The sequence below is a fragment of the Macaca nemestrina genome, chromosome 1, assembly GCF_043159975.1.
Source record: "Macaca nemestrina isolate mMacNem1 chromosome 1, mMacNem.hap1, whole genome shotgun sequence".
In the NCBI taxonomy this organism is placed as follows: domain Eukaryota; kingdom Metazoa; phylum Chordata; class Mammalia; order Primates; family Cercopithecidae; genus Macaca; species Macaca nemestrina.
Genome location: NC_092125.1, coordinates 110,027,259 through 110,042,343, shown reverse-complemented (window position 1 = coordinate 110,042,343; position 15,085 = coordinate 110,027,259). Strand labels below are relative to the sequence as shown.

At 48.7% G+C, this 15,085-nt stretch overlaps 2 protein-coding genes across 4 annotated transcripts; both read right to left on the bottom strand.

Moving 5' to 3' along the window:
• Positions 1-926: 926 nt before the first annotated feature.
• On the bottom strand, positions 927-5,379 carry LOC105497795 (splicing factor 3b subunit 4). Its single transcript, XM_011769165.3, has 6 exons — positions 5,264-5,379; positions 4,704-4,832; positions 3,923-4,465; positions 3,387-3,593; positions 1,452-1,625; positions 927-1,340 (listed from the first exon to the last, which is right to left on the bottom strand). Exons 1-6 carry the CDS (start codon positions 5,295-5,297, stop codon positions 1,153-1,155), a joined length of 1,275 nt encoding a protein of 424 aa, XP_011767467.1. The 5' UTR covers positions 5,298-5,379; the 3' UTR covers positions 927-1,152.
• Positions 5,380-6,186: 807 nt separating this feature from the next.
• Positions 6,187-14,780, bottom strand: LOC105497794 (myotubularin related protein 11). Of its 3 annotated transcripts, none has more exons than XM_011769162.3 (17): positions 14,483-14,780; positions 14,053-14,128; positions 13,436-13,557; positions 13,154-13,214; positions 12,841-12,983; positions 12,307-12,385; positions 12,050-12,185; positions 11,715-11,802; positions 11,469-11,557; positions 11,260-11,384; positions 9,792-9,858; positions 9,478-9,548; positions 8,793-8,959; positions 8,337-8,510; positions 7,911-8,093; positions 7,169-7,462; positions 6,187-6,863 (listed from the first exon to the last, which is right to left on the bottom strand). In XM_011769162.3, exons 1-17 carry the CDS (start codon positions 14,546-14,548, stop codon positions 6,675-6,677), a joined length of 2,130 nt encoding a protein of 709 aa, XP_011767464.1. In that variant the 5' UTR covers positions 14,549-14,780; the 3' UTR covers positions 6,187-6,674. The 3 variants fall into 3 exon arrangements, with proteins under 3 accessions (XP_011767464.1, XP_011767465.1, XP_011767466.1); XM_011769163.3 differs by having other exon boundaries at positions 14,612-14,636; XM_011769164.3 differs by lacking the exons at positions 12,841-12,983; positions 13,154-13,214 and having other exon boundaries at positions 14,483-14,733.
• Positions 14,781-15,085: the final 305 nt, after the last annotated feature.

The window sequence follows — 15,085 nt, the reverse complement described above, 5'->3', positions numbered from 1 at the left end:
TTCAAGCGATTCTCCTGCCTCAGCCTCCTGAGTAGCTGGTTTACCCATTTTTAAAAACGTTAAGTAAATAGAAAATATATATGCCACCCTTAGAGAAGGTAGCACACTATACACATTATTTTTCTTCACTTGGAGATCTCTCCACAGCAGTATGTAGAGATCATCCCCATTCCTTTTTACAGCTGCACAGTACTCTGTTGCATGAATTTATCAGTTTATTCAACCCGTCCCTTTACTGATGGAGATGTGAGTTGTTTCCAATCTACTGCCATTATAACGGTGCTGCAATAAATTGCTTAGTGCATGTTACTCCATTTTTGCCAGACATCTCCAGGTACATCTGTTCTCACTTTAAAACAATAATCTGGCTGGGCGAGGTGACTCACATCTGTAATCCCAGCCCTTTGGGAGGCTGAGGCAGAGGGATCGCTTGAACCCAGGAGTTCAAAACCAGTCTGGGCAACATGGCAAAACCTCACCTCTACAAAAAATACAAAAATTAGCTGGGTGTGATGGCATACACCTGTGATCCCAGCTACTTGGGAGGCTTTGGTGGGAGAATCACCTGAGCCTGGGAGGTTGGGGGTGCAGTGAGCTGTGATCATGCCACCGCACTCCAGCCTAGGCAACAGAGCAAGACCATGTCTCCAAAAAAAAAAAAAGAAAAAAGAAAAAAACACGATGATCCTACACTATAGATATTGGGTCCCCCTATCTTCCAAACTAGAAGATAAGCTCTATGTAAGGAAACAATTACTCTGGTGCACAGCAGAGCTCAGCAACTGCAACAGCACATTACAGAACAAGCCTTTAAAATGTGGAGTGAGCACCCTTGCTCCTACTCCTACCTTACCATTCTTTTCATGATACTCTGACATCTCTTCTTAAAGAAAAAAAGTTACTGTTGTCAAGGAAAACACCACAAATAAACAAGCAGTTTAGTTTTATTTTCTCTGTGCATTTGCAAAATACTCAGGACCAACATAAAAAAGAAATACCTCCTGTGGAAAAAATTACATTAAAAAGGGGAATGGGGTGGGGGTGCTGAAAGGGATTAGTACCTTAGCCCCAAGGAGCTACAGCATCTCTGATTGGTCCAAGGAATAGAAAAGATATTGGGAAGATGTAACAGGAGGAAGGAAAAATGTGAATTTACTGAGGGAGAGGGCCTCGAAGCGGACCTCGAGGGGGAACTGGTGGCCGGGGAGTGGGTCTGGGTGGAGGGAGAGGCCCCCGCTGGTAGCCATAGGGTGGGGGTCGTGGAGGGCCAGTGTATCCATGCGGGGGCATCAGTGGAGGAGGTCCACGCATACCATGCGGAGGCATAGGACCTGGGTGACCTGCAAGGAGTAAAAGAAAAGTTAGTAAGGGCACGGGACAAGGGATGTGCCTACAGGAAGCTGTAAGAACATGATAGGTGCAGATGAGGGAGGTGGCTAGAGACGACTTACCCATGGGAGATCCGAATGGAGGCCCTCGGGGGGGCATACCCATTGGAGGAGGTCCAGGATGAGGCATTCCAGGTGGTGGTCGGGGTGGTGGCTGCCCCCCAGAGCCTGGGGGTCCAGCGTGGGGATGTCCTAAGCCATGAGGGCCATGGTGTGCCAGCTGCATCTGAGACATCCCTATGAAAATAAAACAGACACAAGAAGAAAAGAGACAAAGAGAAGGCAAAGAAAATAGAGAAAAGAACAAAATTAGAAAGAAAGTGACATCAGAAAGAGAACTATACAGAAAAAAGGGTACAGAAAATAAGGCTGGCTGGGCACAGTGGCTCATGCCAATAATCCCAGCACTTCGGGAGGCCTAGGTGGATCACTTGAGCCCAGGAGTTCAAGACCAGCCTGGGCAACACAGTGAGAACCCATCTCTATCAAAAAATACTTTTAATTAGCCAGGCATGGTGGTGTGTGCCTGTAGTCCCAGGTACTCAGGAGGCTGAGATGGGAGGATCAAGGCTACAATAAGCCAAAACTACACTCTGCACTCCAGCCTGAGTGAAAGAGTGAGACCCCATCACCAAACAAACAAACAAACAAACAAACAAAAAAAGAAGGGTGGTAAAAAGTGCTCCCTATCCTTGACCCTATTCCAACCAATTACTCAATCAACTCCTTACGCTCGCTTCTCCCATGATTTAGGTACTGTAATAGTAATGCTGAAGTATATAACAAGTGGAGTAATGACTCTGTTGATAGGATTTGAGAAAGTAGCAGAGAACATACTGTCTAAGCCAAGATCTAATTCTAAAGGATGAATGCTTCAGGAGGGTAAGATCATGGGAAGAAAGCATCCCAAGCAGAAAGATTACAGGTGTGTCAAACAGCACAATATATTCCAGGAAATGCCAGTTAACTCAGTAATCAGGAGCAAAATGCAGTTACAGAAATGAGGGGCAGGGGCCAGCTCATAAAGAGCTGTGAATGCTATGGTAATGAGTTTGAGTTTTACTCTGTAGGTAAAAGGGAGCAACAGAGTCATTTTGAGCAAGTGTGTGCACATCTGTGTTTTAAAAAACCTACTCTGTGAAAGTAGATCGAAGTTAGGGAAAACTGGAGTCCAAGTGGAAGGAGATTACTACAATAAATTAAGTGTTAAATAATGAGGAAATGAGAGACTGAACTAGGGCACTGGCCATGGGGAGAGATGCCACTGATATTAAATAAGACTTGGTATTAAGAGTGGGGTGATAGGGAGCAGTCAAACATCGCTCTCAGATTCATGAATTAAGCACCTGAAAAAAAAGACTGCTAGAGAAAGAATGGGTTTGAAGGAGAGGAACAGAAAAATGACGCTATCTATTAAGCAGCAGCATTAAAGCATTAAGGATCCGGAATGTCAACAGCTATGGACTAGAGATACAGATCTAGGAGGCATCAGTATATGCCCAATTAAAACTATAGATATATGCAGAAAAGAGAAACAAGCACAAAAATCTAGGCACAAGTAGACAAGAGTCTATCATGGTAGCTGAGATTAAGGAGTCAGAGGGGTGGAGGATCTAGAAAAGCAAAAGCAAAAAGAGACGAGAATTTCAAACAGGAGGACACGACTAGTTTCAAGTACATCAGAGGTCAAACTAGATAAGGAGCAGAAGTGTCCCTGAGATTTGACAATTAGGTCACCACTTTGAGCTGGAGTCAGAGAAGAGAATGGAACTAAAGGTTAAAGAAATAAAAACCAGCAAGTATAGTCTTCTTGTCAGAAAAACTTAAGAAATGGATACAGGGAGGTGGATGTTAGAGAGTATTTTGTATGTTTTTATAATAGAATGTCTGAAGGAAAGGAAACTCTGAAACTGTTACTGTTGAGGAACAAAGGGCAGCAGGGTGAGAGGTAACAGAGATGCTCTACCAAGCTCTTCCCTCCCAACAAAGCACACCTACCTGGATGGGGCATCCCACCTGGTGGGAATGGGTGAGGATGTGAGTGTCCATGACCAGGATGTCCTGCCCCTGGGGTTCCTGCCGATGGGGGGCCATGTCCTGCAGCTCCAGGAGGCATAGGTGGTGGGGGCATGGCTGGGGGTATCCCAGGTGGGAGGGCTCCAGGAGGTGGCACTGGGGGTGGGAAGGAGCCAGGAGGAGGCATGCCTATAGAGGAAATGGAAAAAGGAAAAGTTAATGGTAGTGAGGAGAAAATGTCTTTAAAGAGCCTGTCCTGATCTGGCCTCTCTGGGCAGGGTGAGCTCTTTCCCCCTCCTCCCAGTGCTCTAAAATCAAAAGCAATGTTAGAAAAGTCAACCAACTTCACCCTCCTAAAGAAACCCAACAACTTTCTTCTCCACCACTACCATCACCCCTCAGTCCTCTTCCCATCACTCACTGACTCCATGTCCCATCCCCCTTTCAGGCTCTTTTTTTCTTCCTCCTAACTCTCTCCCCCAACCTTAAGACAAACAAATTTTAACCAAAAGCTTTACCTGGTGGAGGAAGCCCAGACCCCAATGATGATACCACAGGATTGGGGGCAGAGGGTGGAGGAGGTGCATCTGCAAACAGCTGATGAGGGCGGTCAGCCTGGGAGAGCGGGTTCTGAGCTGCCAGAAGTCGTTCGGCTGCTGAGCCATGGCGCTCACCCTTGGAGTCCTTCTTGAAGGCATAAGATACGGTGATAGGGCGGTTACAGAGGTACTGCCCATTCATGGCTTCAATTGCTGCATCCGAAGCATCAAATGAAGCAAAATTAATAAAGGCATAACCTTTGGAGTTGCCTGTGTCAGGGTCCCGCATAATCTTGGGGGTTTGTAAGATGACCCCAAAAGCGCTGAAAGTATCATAAAGCAACTTCTCATCAATCTCAGGGTCCAGGTTCCCAATGAAAATGTTGGCCCCTACATCCAGGTTTTTGTTGTGGGCTGATGCCTTGTTCACCCGTATTGGCTTCCCATAGAGTTTGATCATGTTCATGATCTTAATGGCATAGTCAGCATCTTCCTCACTCAAGAATTCCACAAAGCCATAGCCTGGAGAAGTGGAGAAGAGAAGGTTAACAACATAAGAGATTGAAAATGGGGTAAAACTCATCTACCCTCTAATCACAAAGAACAAGAAAGAAACAATCTCACTTAAGAATGGTTCCAGAAATAAACTGAACAGAGGCTTAAAAGAAAGAAATACTTTAGGTTGCTCATGTTATTCCAAAACAGTTGTGAATACTGCCGGGACCCTCCGGAAGCAAATTGCCCCTTGTCATGTACTCACCTTGGTGCTGGCCAGTGACTCTATCCTTTGGCATGTGGGTGTTGACTACTGGTCCAGCCTGGAGAAACAGTTCCCACAGCAGTGGTTCACTAACCTTCTCATCCAGGCCCCCCACGTACACAGTGGCATCTGAAGGGAGGGAGCAGAAAGTTAGAGCAAGGGTGAGAGTATAACATGAAAGAAGGAGGTGATGGAAACATGAAGATGGAACCCAACCGGGGGAACTGGGGACGCGGGTAGGGGACAGGAGCAAAAAAAAAAAGTTAAACCCTAAACTTCTCTCTCCAGGACTTCAGGAATCCTCTGAAGTCTAATTTAGTATTCTGAGTGGATTTTTTTGTTTTTTTGAGTGAGAACTCAGCAGGGGATTGGACGTAAGTATCACACCCACAGGCCTCAGCCAGCACCTGGCCACCCCGCCCCCAGGAGGCACGGGGCCGGTCTCGCGCCCTCTGGGGAATGGATGAGTCCAGTCTCCCACCCCTGCAGAGGCACTTCTGGCTGTAGTAGGGGCCTCCTAGCCACGCTGAGCCCATTCCAGACTTTCCCCCTCCAGTTACCCTGGTTCCGCTCGGAGATCGGCCCGGCAGCCATGGCGAAAGAGCTCCCGCCGTCTCCCAGCAGCGGTTCCGCCTTCTGACCTCAGCACGACTTCCACTTCCGGGGCGAAGGAGGACGTAGAGGTGGGCGGAGCCGCGGAAGAGGAGGGGCCTGGAAGCGGCTGCAGCCATTTTAGGAGCCTCCAAGACTTAACTCGGGTTGGGCGGTGGAGTCCTCGGCACACGCGCAGAGGTGCCGCTGCTAGTGGTCTTAGCGAGGAGGGCGGAACGGAAACGCTCAGACCGTCTTAATGCACTGCTAGACTTGAAAGAATCACACTGCTCCCAAAAATGTAAATTCGAAAGCTAAAAGAACAAAAACTTCAGTTTTCATGTATTTTGTGGCCAGTGATGATGTTTTGTTGTCCAGAGAAGGATGTGCTGAAGAGTCCCCCCAACCCGAGGACTTGGCTGCTTTCAGGCGCAGAGGGAACCCTCCATCTCGCCTGCAACCTTCTTGCAGATTTGGCCTCAACAGCCCTGATTTGGGCTGGAGGTATTTGGTTTTCCCTCAGGGGAGGAGACTGCGAAATGTCTGAGCTGGAGTGACGTCTGCGCTCATCTCGTCGTAATTGCATGGGGAGGGTGAGGGCTGCTCCAAGGTGGTGTGTGACCACAGGTGAGGGGTGGATAGGATCGGAGCTCAGAGACTTCAGTCTGGATCTCTAGAACAATCTGGCCCCATCTGCCTCTAAATGGGAGACACACACAGAATCCTTTCCCCAAACTGCACTTGAATTCTGCAGAGTCTCACCAAATCCAGTTCCCCTATTTCCTTAGCAATAATACGGTAGATGCCTTCCTCTCTTGGATCATACCCACATTTTACCCACCACTTTCCTACCTAGGAGAATCCTTTATTCAAACACAAGAAACAATGCCAGTAATGTGTATAAATACTATGCTTTAATGAGCCCCTTAAATAGAAAATTCCGCTACAAAAATACAGTGGAGACAGGGTGTTTCCTGTATCTGCCTCATTCCCATAGAAAACTATAAGGGAAGAAATAGAAGTTGGAATTAAAGCAGCAGCAAGGTGAGGTGAGAATGCGATCTCTAGGCCATCTTGTTGGGACTGATGAACAGCATCTCTGATCTCACGATTTAACATCTGGTTATCCAGAAGGGATGGAATTGGTCTAAAAAAACCGATCAATTTCTGGATTGTTTTTGTTTCTTAATCCTTCAAATGACAAGAAACAAAAATATCCGTAGGAACTAAGCAAGACAGGACAAGAGTTGGAGCAGTTAACACCACCATCTGCAGCAGAAACTCAGACCTTCTTAGTGAACTTAAGGGCTGGAGTGTGAAAGCTGAGGCTGCAAGTCCAGAAACAAACAAAAAAAAAAAAGGATTAGACAGAACCGTCCTCTACCCCAGATCCCCCTCTGCCCTGCCTTTGAGAATGCCCACAATTTCAGTGGGATTGAGAATGGTATGTGGATCTCTTTTCTTGGAGTGAACTTCAGGAGATATTCTTGGTGTCCATTTCCGTAATAGCTCCTGAAGATGGGATAGCTCATCCTGGAGGCCAGAGATTGTAGGAGCTGAGAGGCCCATCTGGGGAGGAGGCAAAGAGGAACAGAGAGGAATACTGTTGTAGCTCTGGCCCCCTGCTTCTCTGCTACTTCTGGTGTCTTTAATTCTGTTTCCCTTTCCAGCTGTGCCCTAAATTCCACTTAATCTAAGCCACAAGCACTTTCCCGCACCTCCTACACTCCCAAACCCTGTTTGATACCAAGAGGAGTAGAACTTCACTTCCCAGTCCCCCCAGCCTTCAGCTCCTTGCCTTTCCAGCTCCTGTTCATCTGGTTCAGCAGAGTCAAGTCCCTTCTCCCACTCCCAGTCTTATTTTCCCTTCTTACCTGGACCTCAGGCCTTCCCCTCAGGTAGCAGCGTCTCCAGAACCTGATCTGGGGTCCCAGATATCCAGGCAGCAGCAGCCCTGGAGGTAAAGGGCAAGCTCCCCAATGTGAGGGGAGACCCCATTCCTGGTCAGCCAGGCTTTCAGAGGAGATAGCAGGTCGAGGAAGCCAACGAGAAGAGACTGCCAGCAGGGAGGGACTGTCCCGCCAAGGACAGAGCTGATTTAAGGGGGTCAATGCTCCTCTAGAGAAGAGCCACACAGAACTGGGGGGTCCAGGAATCATGAAGCTTGGCTAAAGGGAAAAGGAAATCAGCTGGCAACAGAGAGACCAGATAACCCTAGTTTCCCCAATCTGGATCTGGATAGGGTGTCCTGCTGCCATCCACTCACTGTACTGGTGACTAGAACTACAAGCCTCCCCATGAGAATTCTTCTACCCTCCTCATTAGGCTTCAACTAAGCCTCAGGACTGATTAAGGTTGATTTTAGGGCAACTTATGTGTGCATGAGACAGGAAGATGAGTAAACAGACTTGAGGAAGGACAAAAAGGGTGCCCTCTGTGCTATTCTAGGACTTCTGTCTTCCTAGGGACACCCAGGGACTATAAGTGACAGCTGCAGAAGAGTAGTGGAGTAGCTTTCCCTAAGGAACTCAAGACATTGTGTCTTTCACTTCTCACTGTCTAGTAGCATGAGCCTGTGGGAACGTCAAGGGAATTTAGGAAGTTTAGACACTTCACCTGCGGTCTAGGGAGCCAGGAATCTGGACAGTGTTCTGGGTCATAGCCAGGATTCTGGAATTGTAGTATCTGTGCATTGCTATAGCGTAAATCCCAGTCCCAGACAGACAGCTGCAGGTTAAAAGAGTTCCCAGCTGGGGGCTGGGAGTATCCTGGGGTGTAGACTTGTGTATAGGAGTTTAACTGGACAGAGGAAGCAAGAAAAAGGATGGTTACACACAATCCTCCCACATCTAGAGACAAATCATGAGATTCTCACCTCTTATTCTAGGAAAGATATAGGGCAAAAGTCCTGTCCTGAAAATGAGACTAAATCTCTCCCTCCCCACCCACAGACCTCACTTCTCATAAAACAAATCAAGACCAAACTTCAGAGAGTACATCTCAATGGAAAAAAAACACAAGTCAAAAATAGAAGTCACTGACCTGTCCGCTCTGCTTTCCGCGCTCCCAGGGGGTATTTCTCAGGAAGGTAAGGGTGTCAGGAACCCTGACGCTGTCATGAAGAGCAAGAAGGAAAAACTCAGAGAATTCAAAATCAGCTGGAAACTGCTGGAGGAGCTGCCAGACACAATCAAGGAAGAGGAGAAACACCGGAGCCTGAAAAGAGAGAAATTAAGAGGTTGGAAGGGATTATTGGGACCCGAAGAGGGGAGATGATGAGATGATAAGGGAATAGGGGGCACTATAGAGGTCGGGGAATGAAAATCTGAATTGAGGTTAGCAGGGGCTTATGAGGCCTCACTCATCAGGATCTTCATCTCAGCCTAACCTTGGGGCCCTTCTGACTGGATTCACCTCCAGTGAATTATACAAAATAATTTTCTCATTCTCTTACTTCTTTAGTAATATCCCCCCGATGCCATCCCAAATTGTTCTCACCTCTTCACTGGCCCCAGTTCCCCCAAGCCGAGTCAGGAAGGGATGTCCAGCTGCCACCCACTCTCGCTGCACTAGGGATTGGAAGCCAAACAGTGTTCGGGCTTCGGGGGCTGAAAGCAGCTGGACGAGTGAAGAGAGGAGGCCATTGAGATCACGATCACCGCGCTCTGGGTGATAAAGAGGAAGAAGGGACAAAGAAGAGGGGTCCAAGAAACTAGGGCAGAAGAGAATGAGAAGAGAAGTATGGCAATGAGAAGTGAGAGGCACAGAGGGGAAAGGTTTGGGGTAGGAAGGATTGAGAGAGCACATAGAAGTGAAGAAAAAACAAAGACCTTGAATGATTCACGTCCTAGACTCCACCCGGATAGAAATACCCAGTTTCACATGTAAGGGGCAGAATCATAATTCTCAAACCAGCTTCCACACTGCCCTTCCCACCCCAACCCCAGTCCCCATCCACTGATGGAAGGAAAGGAACAAAGGGGCTAAGACCATCCTAGTGTCAGGGACCACAAGGTGTGATGGGGAGGCAGAGAGAGCACTGAAGGATGAGAGTAGAGCTCGCAGGTAGTTCCCAGGAACAGGAGAGGAAGAAGCCTTATGGGTCTCCCTCCCTGAATGCAATCTGGTCAGGTGGGTAAAGAAAAGAGGCAAAGAATGGAATGGGCTTACCCAAGGAACTCACCTTGAAGTATTACAGAACGAACCCTGGATGTCACTAATACTGAAATGTCACTGGCCTTTCGAAGACAAGCCCTGGAGGAGCAGATGAGGAAGAGGGAGGAAAAATGATAAGCCTAGGGGAATGGAGTGATGGGTCATGGGATGGAATAAGGCCGACTCCAAATCCTACCCCTCTTTCTTCTAAAAAGCAGAAAATGGCAGTCTTCTTGGGAAGCTGAGGAGAAGAACTAAAGAAAGGCCATTTAGGAGCCCAAGTTAACAGAAGGTTGAAGAAGGTTGAATTATAAATGATGGCTAGAAGAAGCGAAGGAGTACCTGATATAGTCCAGCCATCGTGTTCCTTCCAGGGCTGAAAGCCATTTATCCTCAGCCACAGATGAATCTGATAGAGAGTAGAAAGATCAGAAGGGCAAAGAGATTAGAACTCAGGATTCAGGATTCAGGATGATAGCCTGCTCGGTTAAGAATAGGAATGAAAAGTAATTGTAAATGGCCAGGATGGTTTTCTAAAATTAAACTGTGGTGATGGTTGTACAACATTGTAAATACCATAAAACTCACTGAATTGTATACTTCAGTAAAGGGTAAATTTTATGGTATGTACATTATGTCTCAATAAAGCTGTTTAAAAAAGAATAAATTGGGGTCAAGAAGACAGGAAATCAGTGAGTCTGTGGGAGAGGTGGGAGAGATGGGAGGTGAGTAGAAAACAGTCTCACTGGCCAGGCACTGTGACTCATGCCTATAATCCCAGCACTTTAGGAGGACAAGGTGGGTGGATCACCTGAGGAGTTCGAGACCAGCCTAGTCTAACACGGGGAACATGGTGAAACCTCGTCTCTACTAAAAATACAAAAATTGCCAGGCATGGTGGCAGGCGCCTATAATCCCAGTTACTAGAGAGGCTGAGGCAGGAGAACCGCTTGAACGTGGGAGTTGGAGGTTGCAGTGAGCCAAGATCGTGCCACTGCACTCCAGCCTGGGCGACAGAGGGAGACTCTGTCTCATCTGCCTTTTTTTTTTTTTTTTTTTTTTTGAGACGGAGTCTCGCTCTGTCGCCCAGGCTGGAGTGCAGTGGCGCGATCTCTGCTCACTGCAAGCTCCGCTGCCTCCCAGGTTCACACCATTCTCCTGCCTCAGCCTCCCTAGAAGCTGGGACTACAGGTGCCCGCCACCACGCCCGGCTAATTTTTTTGTATTTTTAGTAGAGACGGGGCTTCACCGTGTTCGCCAGGATGGTCTCGATCTCCTGACCTTGTGATCCGCCCACCTCGGCCTCCCAAAGTTCTGGGATTACAGGCGTGAGCCACCGCACCTGGCCTTTTATTTTTTTTTTTTAAACAAGTTTCACTCTTGTCGCCTAGGCTGGAATGCAATGGCACATTCTCAGTTCACCCACCTCCTGGGTTCAAGCGATTCTCTGTGCCTCAGCCTCCCAAGTAGCCAAGATTACAGGCGTCTGCCACCGCACCCAGCCAATTTTTATTTTTTTTATTTTTTTTTATTTTTAGTAGAAACAGGGTTTCACCACGTTGGCCAGGTTGGTCTCAAACTCCTGACCTCAGGTGATCCACCTGCCTCGGCCTCCCATAGTGCTGAGATTACAAGCGCGAGCCACCATGCCCAGCCGAGACTCTGTCTCAAGAAAAAAAAAAAAAAAAGAAAAGAAAAGAGAACAGGCTTATTGGACTAAAGAGCTATTCATCTACAGCAAGCAAAGGGTAAACCAGGTTAGGCTCAGCAGACCTAGGGGTGAGGGTGAGGGGTCAAAGGTTATTCTCACCAGGCAGGCAGAGGGCCCTCAGCCTCAGGTGGGCAAGTTGGACATCTGCAAGGCTGGGCAGCTCATCCATAGTGTCTACCAGGACAACATCTGAATGCCCAGCCTGGAGCATCGACTCCACTGCTCTGGAGGGGAGGGAGTCAGGAAATAAGAGAAGGAGTCTGCCCTGAGCACCTAACCCTTGATTCTTCTCATCAAGCCTCCCTCACCTGATATCCTCCTTATTAGGGTCGCTGGCTGTATAGAAACCTCCACAGCGGAGAAGATCACTGCCTCCAGGGTGATGCCAGGACAAGCGCTTCACATGGGACAGAAGAGGGTCATTGTGGGAGAAACACCTAGCTCCACGCTACCCTTGCCCCCACACAGACCTCACAGAGGTTCCTCCCTCCACATTGTCCCTGGCCTCCCATGACCCTCTAATCCACAGCCATTACCCTAACCCTCACACTGACCGGTCCACGGCCCTGATGAAAGTGGCCAAATGCTCTCCTGACCTCACTGTCCAGAATTCGGTTAGGGACCCAGAAGTAACGGGGGAGGCTGTGAAATGAGAGTGGTATTACAGTTTGACTCAGTGACTTCATTACAACGTAAAGCTGTTATTACAAGGAAGCTGCTTCGGAGGGACCATTCCAAGGGATTTCAGGTTTAGGGATCTAGGAGGTAAGAGAAATAGCTTTGTGGGTGTCTAGGAGGCTGGAGTTTGTGGGAAGTCCTAGCTTTAGAGGATCAAGGAACTAAGGGAAGATTGAGAGAGCAGCAGGGTTGGGGTGCACTGGGGCATCACCTGGTGGCTACGTCGAACCTCTCGTTGACCGTGCTGACTCTCCAGCCTCTGGCTGCCTGCTTCTTCCGCTCAGTCTCCCAGTCTTCCGCTGTCTCCATGAGAGGAACTGGTGGTTTTCTGGAGCCAGAAGCCTGGCCTAGAACAGGAGTGAGACATAGAGGAGGAAGGAGAAAATCGGAGACAGCTTCTCGACTCTTTGTCGTCAGCCATCCTCTGCTTTTTCAGATTCTTCCTTACCCTAAAGTACTCTCACTCACCAGCCTTGCTCAGGGTTATCCCCGAATACGGTTGGGCTGGATTGCTCTGAGCTCTGGCTTGGACAATGGCCATGGTCACCTGTGGAGGAGAGGACATTCCATCCTTTGGCTTAGGCTGAGTAAGTGAAAAGAAGGAAATGGAGCACATGTGTTGCTCCACTCTCTTTGCCAATAATAAAGAACAGTGAAGAAAGTCCCTAGAGAAGGGGGCTTCCTCAGGTCATGGGGACTGGGGTCGGGAGAACAAATCTGGAACCACAGAATCCTAGAATAATGATTCTGGGAGGAATCCTGGTTTTTCAGAGGAGGAAACTCACCCAGAGTCACACTGCTGGTAATTAATAGAGTAAGGCTGGAGCGCAGGCTCTTTACTCTCATCACACAATCATTTATCCCAGCCTTTTAGCCTTTCCTTGAGAGAAGCAGGGGGAATGATGAGAGGATCCCAGGGACTGGAGGAATCTCGGAAATTGTCAGTGAGAGGATCCCAAGGTTCTGAGATGAGGAGGAAGCCTCAGGTTAGGGGCCTCTTACCTGAAAAGCCTGAGGCTCTAGGCCTCCAGCCTCAAAACCAACTCTGAGTAGCCGGAAGTCTCGGCCATGAATCATAATCTCCTCAGGGATAAATTTAAGCAGGGACCCTGGACGGAGGAGCTGGACTCGGGACAAGCCGCTCACTGAAGTGAAGAGGTACAGAGCAGTGTAACCATGGACCAGGGTCCCTCCAGAAGGGACTCTTCCAGCCCATCCCACTCCATCCCTGCTGTTTTCTGAGAATATAGGAAGGATGAGGAGGAGGGAGTTCCAACACACCCAGTGAACCCTTCATCAAACCCCCCCAACTTACCAGCCTCTAATCGCCCAATGTTGACCAGGGCAAAATCATATTCACTGCTTAAGGGAGTGTCCTAGAGGAAGCATGTGACTGGGTAGACATCTGAAATGGCCCTCATTTTCCTACTCTGGCAGCCCCAACCCCTAGGGTGCAACTACCCTAGAGAGAGTTCCCACTGATTATCAATGACACATTCAAAAGACAGCCCTTAACCCATAATGTTTGTCTAAATCCTGCTAGACTCCCCTACCCATTTCCCACTAGCTGTCATTTTTGTTGCCCCAACCATCTCACCTCATTCTGCTGCCATCCACAGGGCTGGAAGGTGACCCTAAAGTTGGTACAGATCAGGGTTCCAGACAATTCCGGTTCCAGCCCCTTCCTCAGCCCTGGGGCCCATGCTAGGATCTGCTCCCCTAAAGGGGAAGAAGGGAAGCCCCGTTATGACTATTCCCAGTGTTGCCCACACTTGGATACACCTACCCCTCTGAGAAAGGGAGATCTAAATAGGGAAGATTAAAATCCTCCCCAAAGCCCACTACAATGTAAGCTTATGAGGAGGAAAGATGTGTGTGTGTGTGTGTGTGTGTGTGTGTGTGTGTGTGTGTGTGTGTGTATTTAAATTTCTGTAACTAGAACTGAGCCTAGAACAGGGCCTGGCACATAGCAGGCACTAACTATGTATTGAATAAGTAAATTTGAAAAGGGGTAACAGGGTCAAGGAAACAGAAGGAATGTCAAGGTCCAGCTCTCAGCCAGCTCTAGAGGCCGTTGGGGAGGACAGTGAGCCTCAGGCAGAAGTACTTTGAGCCAGGAGAGGAACACAGGGGTATCTTTGGTGAGAGCATGAAACGAGATTGGTATAGGATGAAATTTGGAAGAGTCTTTGGAGAGTGCTAGGGCATTATTACCTGGGAGGCATCTGGAGGCCAGGCAACTGCTAGGCTGACGACTCCTGTGCTCCGGCATCCTGCTTTCCTGGACAGACTTTGGTCCAGAGAGTTGAGGGGGGTCTAGAGTTAACCCCTAGGCTCCCCAACTCCCCAAAGGTAGCTGCCTTTAGAGGCCTACACTCACACTCTCGGGGGAAACTGAGATCAGTGTCTGTGGGGAGCTCCAGACCTACCAGGGCTGGCAGACAGTAAAGGGAGGGGCTGGTTAATGGATAATGAGACAACGAAATTGAGACTATGAAAAAGACAGACCAGGCTCCATCAGCAGAAGCTGATAGGACAGACACACCCTCCTCCTCCTCTAGAACCTTTGCTTCCCCCTTTTATCTCCACCTCATCCCCATTCTCACCCTCTTGCCGACACCCCCCCCAAATTCCTTCTCCTTACCCCCATCTCTGGCTCCTCCTTCTGGGGGGCAATGTTGAAACTCTGGCCCCGGCCCCCCCACCACATTTCTCTGGCTCCATCCGGGGACGGAGCAGTTAAGGGTGGGAAACCTCAAGGATGCTCACCCACCTCAGGGAGAGGCTGAGTCTTGTTGAGAAGAGGGCAGTTAGGGAGAGGGGTAGGGGGTTGGACACAAGGGAAAGGCGCATTTGAGGTGCACAGAGCAGAGTGTGGGGGTCCTTGGAAAGGTGTGTCCAGCCCAGCCTGAGAAGTCTCCTCGGAAACTTCAGTCGACTCTGGAGAGGGCGGGAGAGATGCCCAGCCCCTTAAAGGAGAATACACACAATTCTGGAAAAGTGGAGAGGAAACGGTGGAATCTGAGACGGACGGGTTGGGGAGAAATGGGGACTGAGAGAAAAATACCGACTCTCTTCTTTACCCCAATCCCAGACCCTGTTCTCTTCCTGTTCATGAGTACTGGGGACTGTTTGAGGGGAGCAGCTCTATTGATTATGAAGCTGGAATCATTTGGGCTACCTCTCTGGAGTGTCTCAGTGATGACTTCCCTTGGAAGCTCAGTTCTTTTGTCTTCTCAAAGGGGTT

Coding starts and splice junctions, on each gene's coding strand:
- LOC105497794 (XM_011769162.3), bottom strand. CDS start 14,548: ATGTGGTGGGGGGGCCGGGGCCAGAGTTTCAACATTGCCCCCCAGAAG. Junction 8,094..8,336: donor GCGGAAAGCAGAGCGGACAG/GTCAGTGACTTC, acceptor TCCTCTGTCCAG/TTAAACTCCTATACACAAGT. Junction 7,463..7,910: donor CCTGGCTCCCTAGACCGCAG/GTGAAGTGTCTA, acceptor TTTTCCCTTTAG/CCAAGCTTCATGATTCCTGG.
- LOC105497795 (XM_011769165.3), bottom strand. CDS start 5,297: ATGGCTGCCGGGCCGATCTCCGAGCGGAACCAGG. Junction 1,626..3,386: donor AGGTGGGATGCCCCATCCAG/GTAGGTGTGCTT, acceptor TTATTTTCATAG/GGATGTCTCAGATGCAGCTG. Junction 1,341..1,451: donor TCCATTCGGATCTCCCATGG/GTAAGTCGTCTC, acceptor TACTCCTTGCAG/GTCACCCAGGTCCTATGCCT.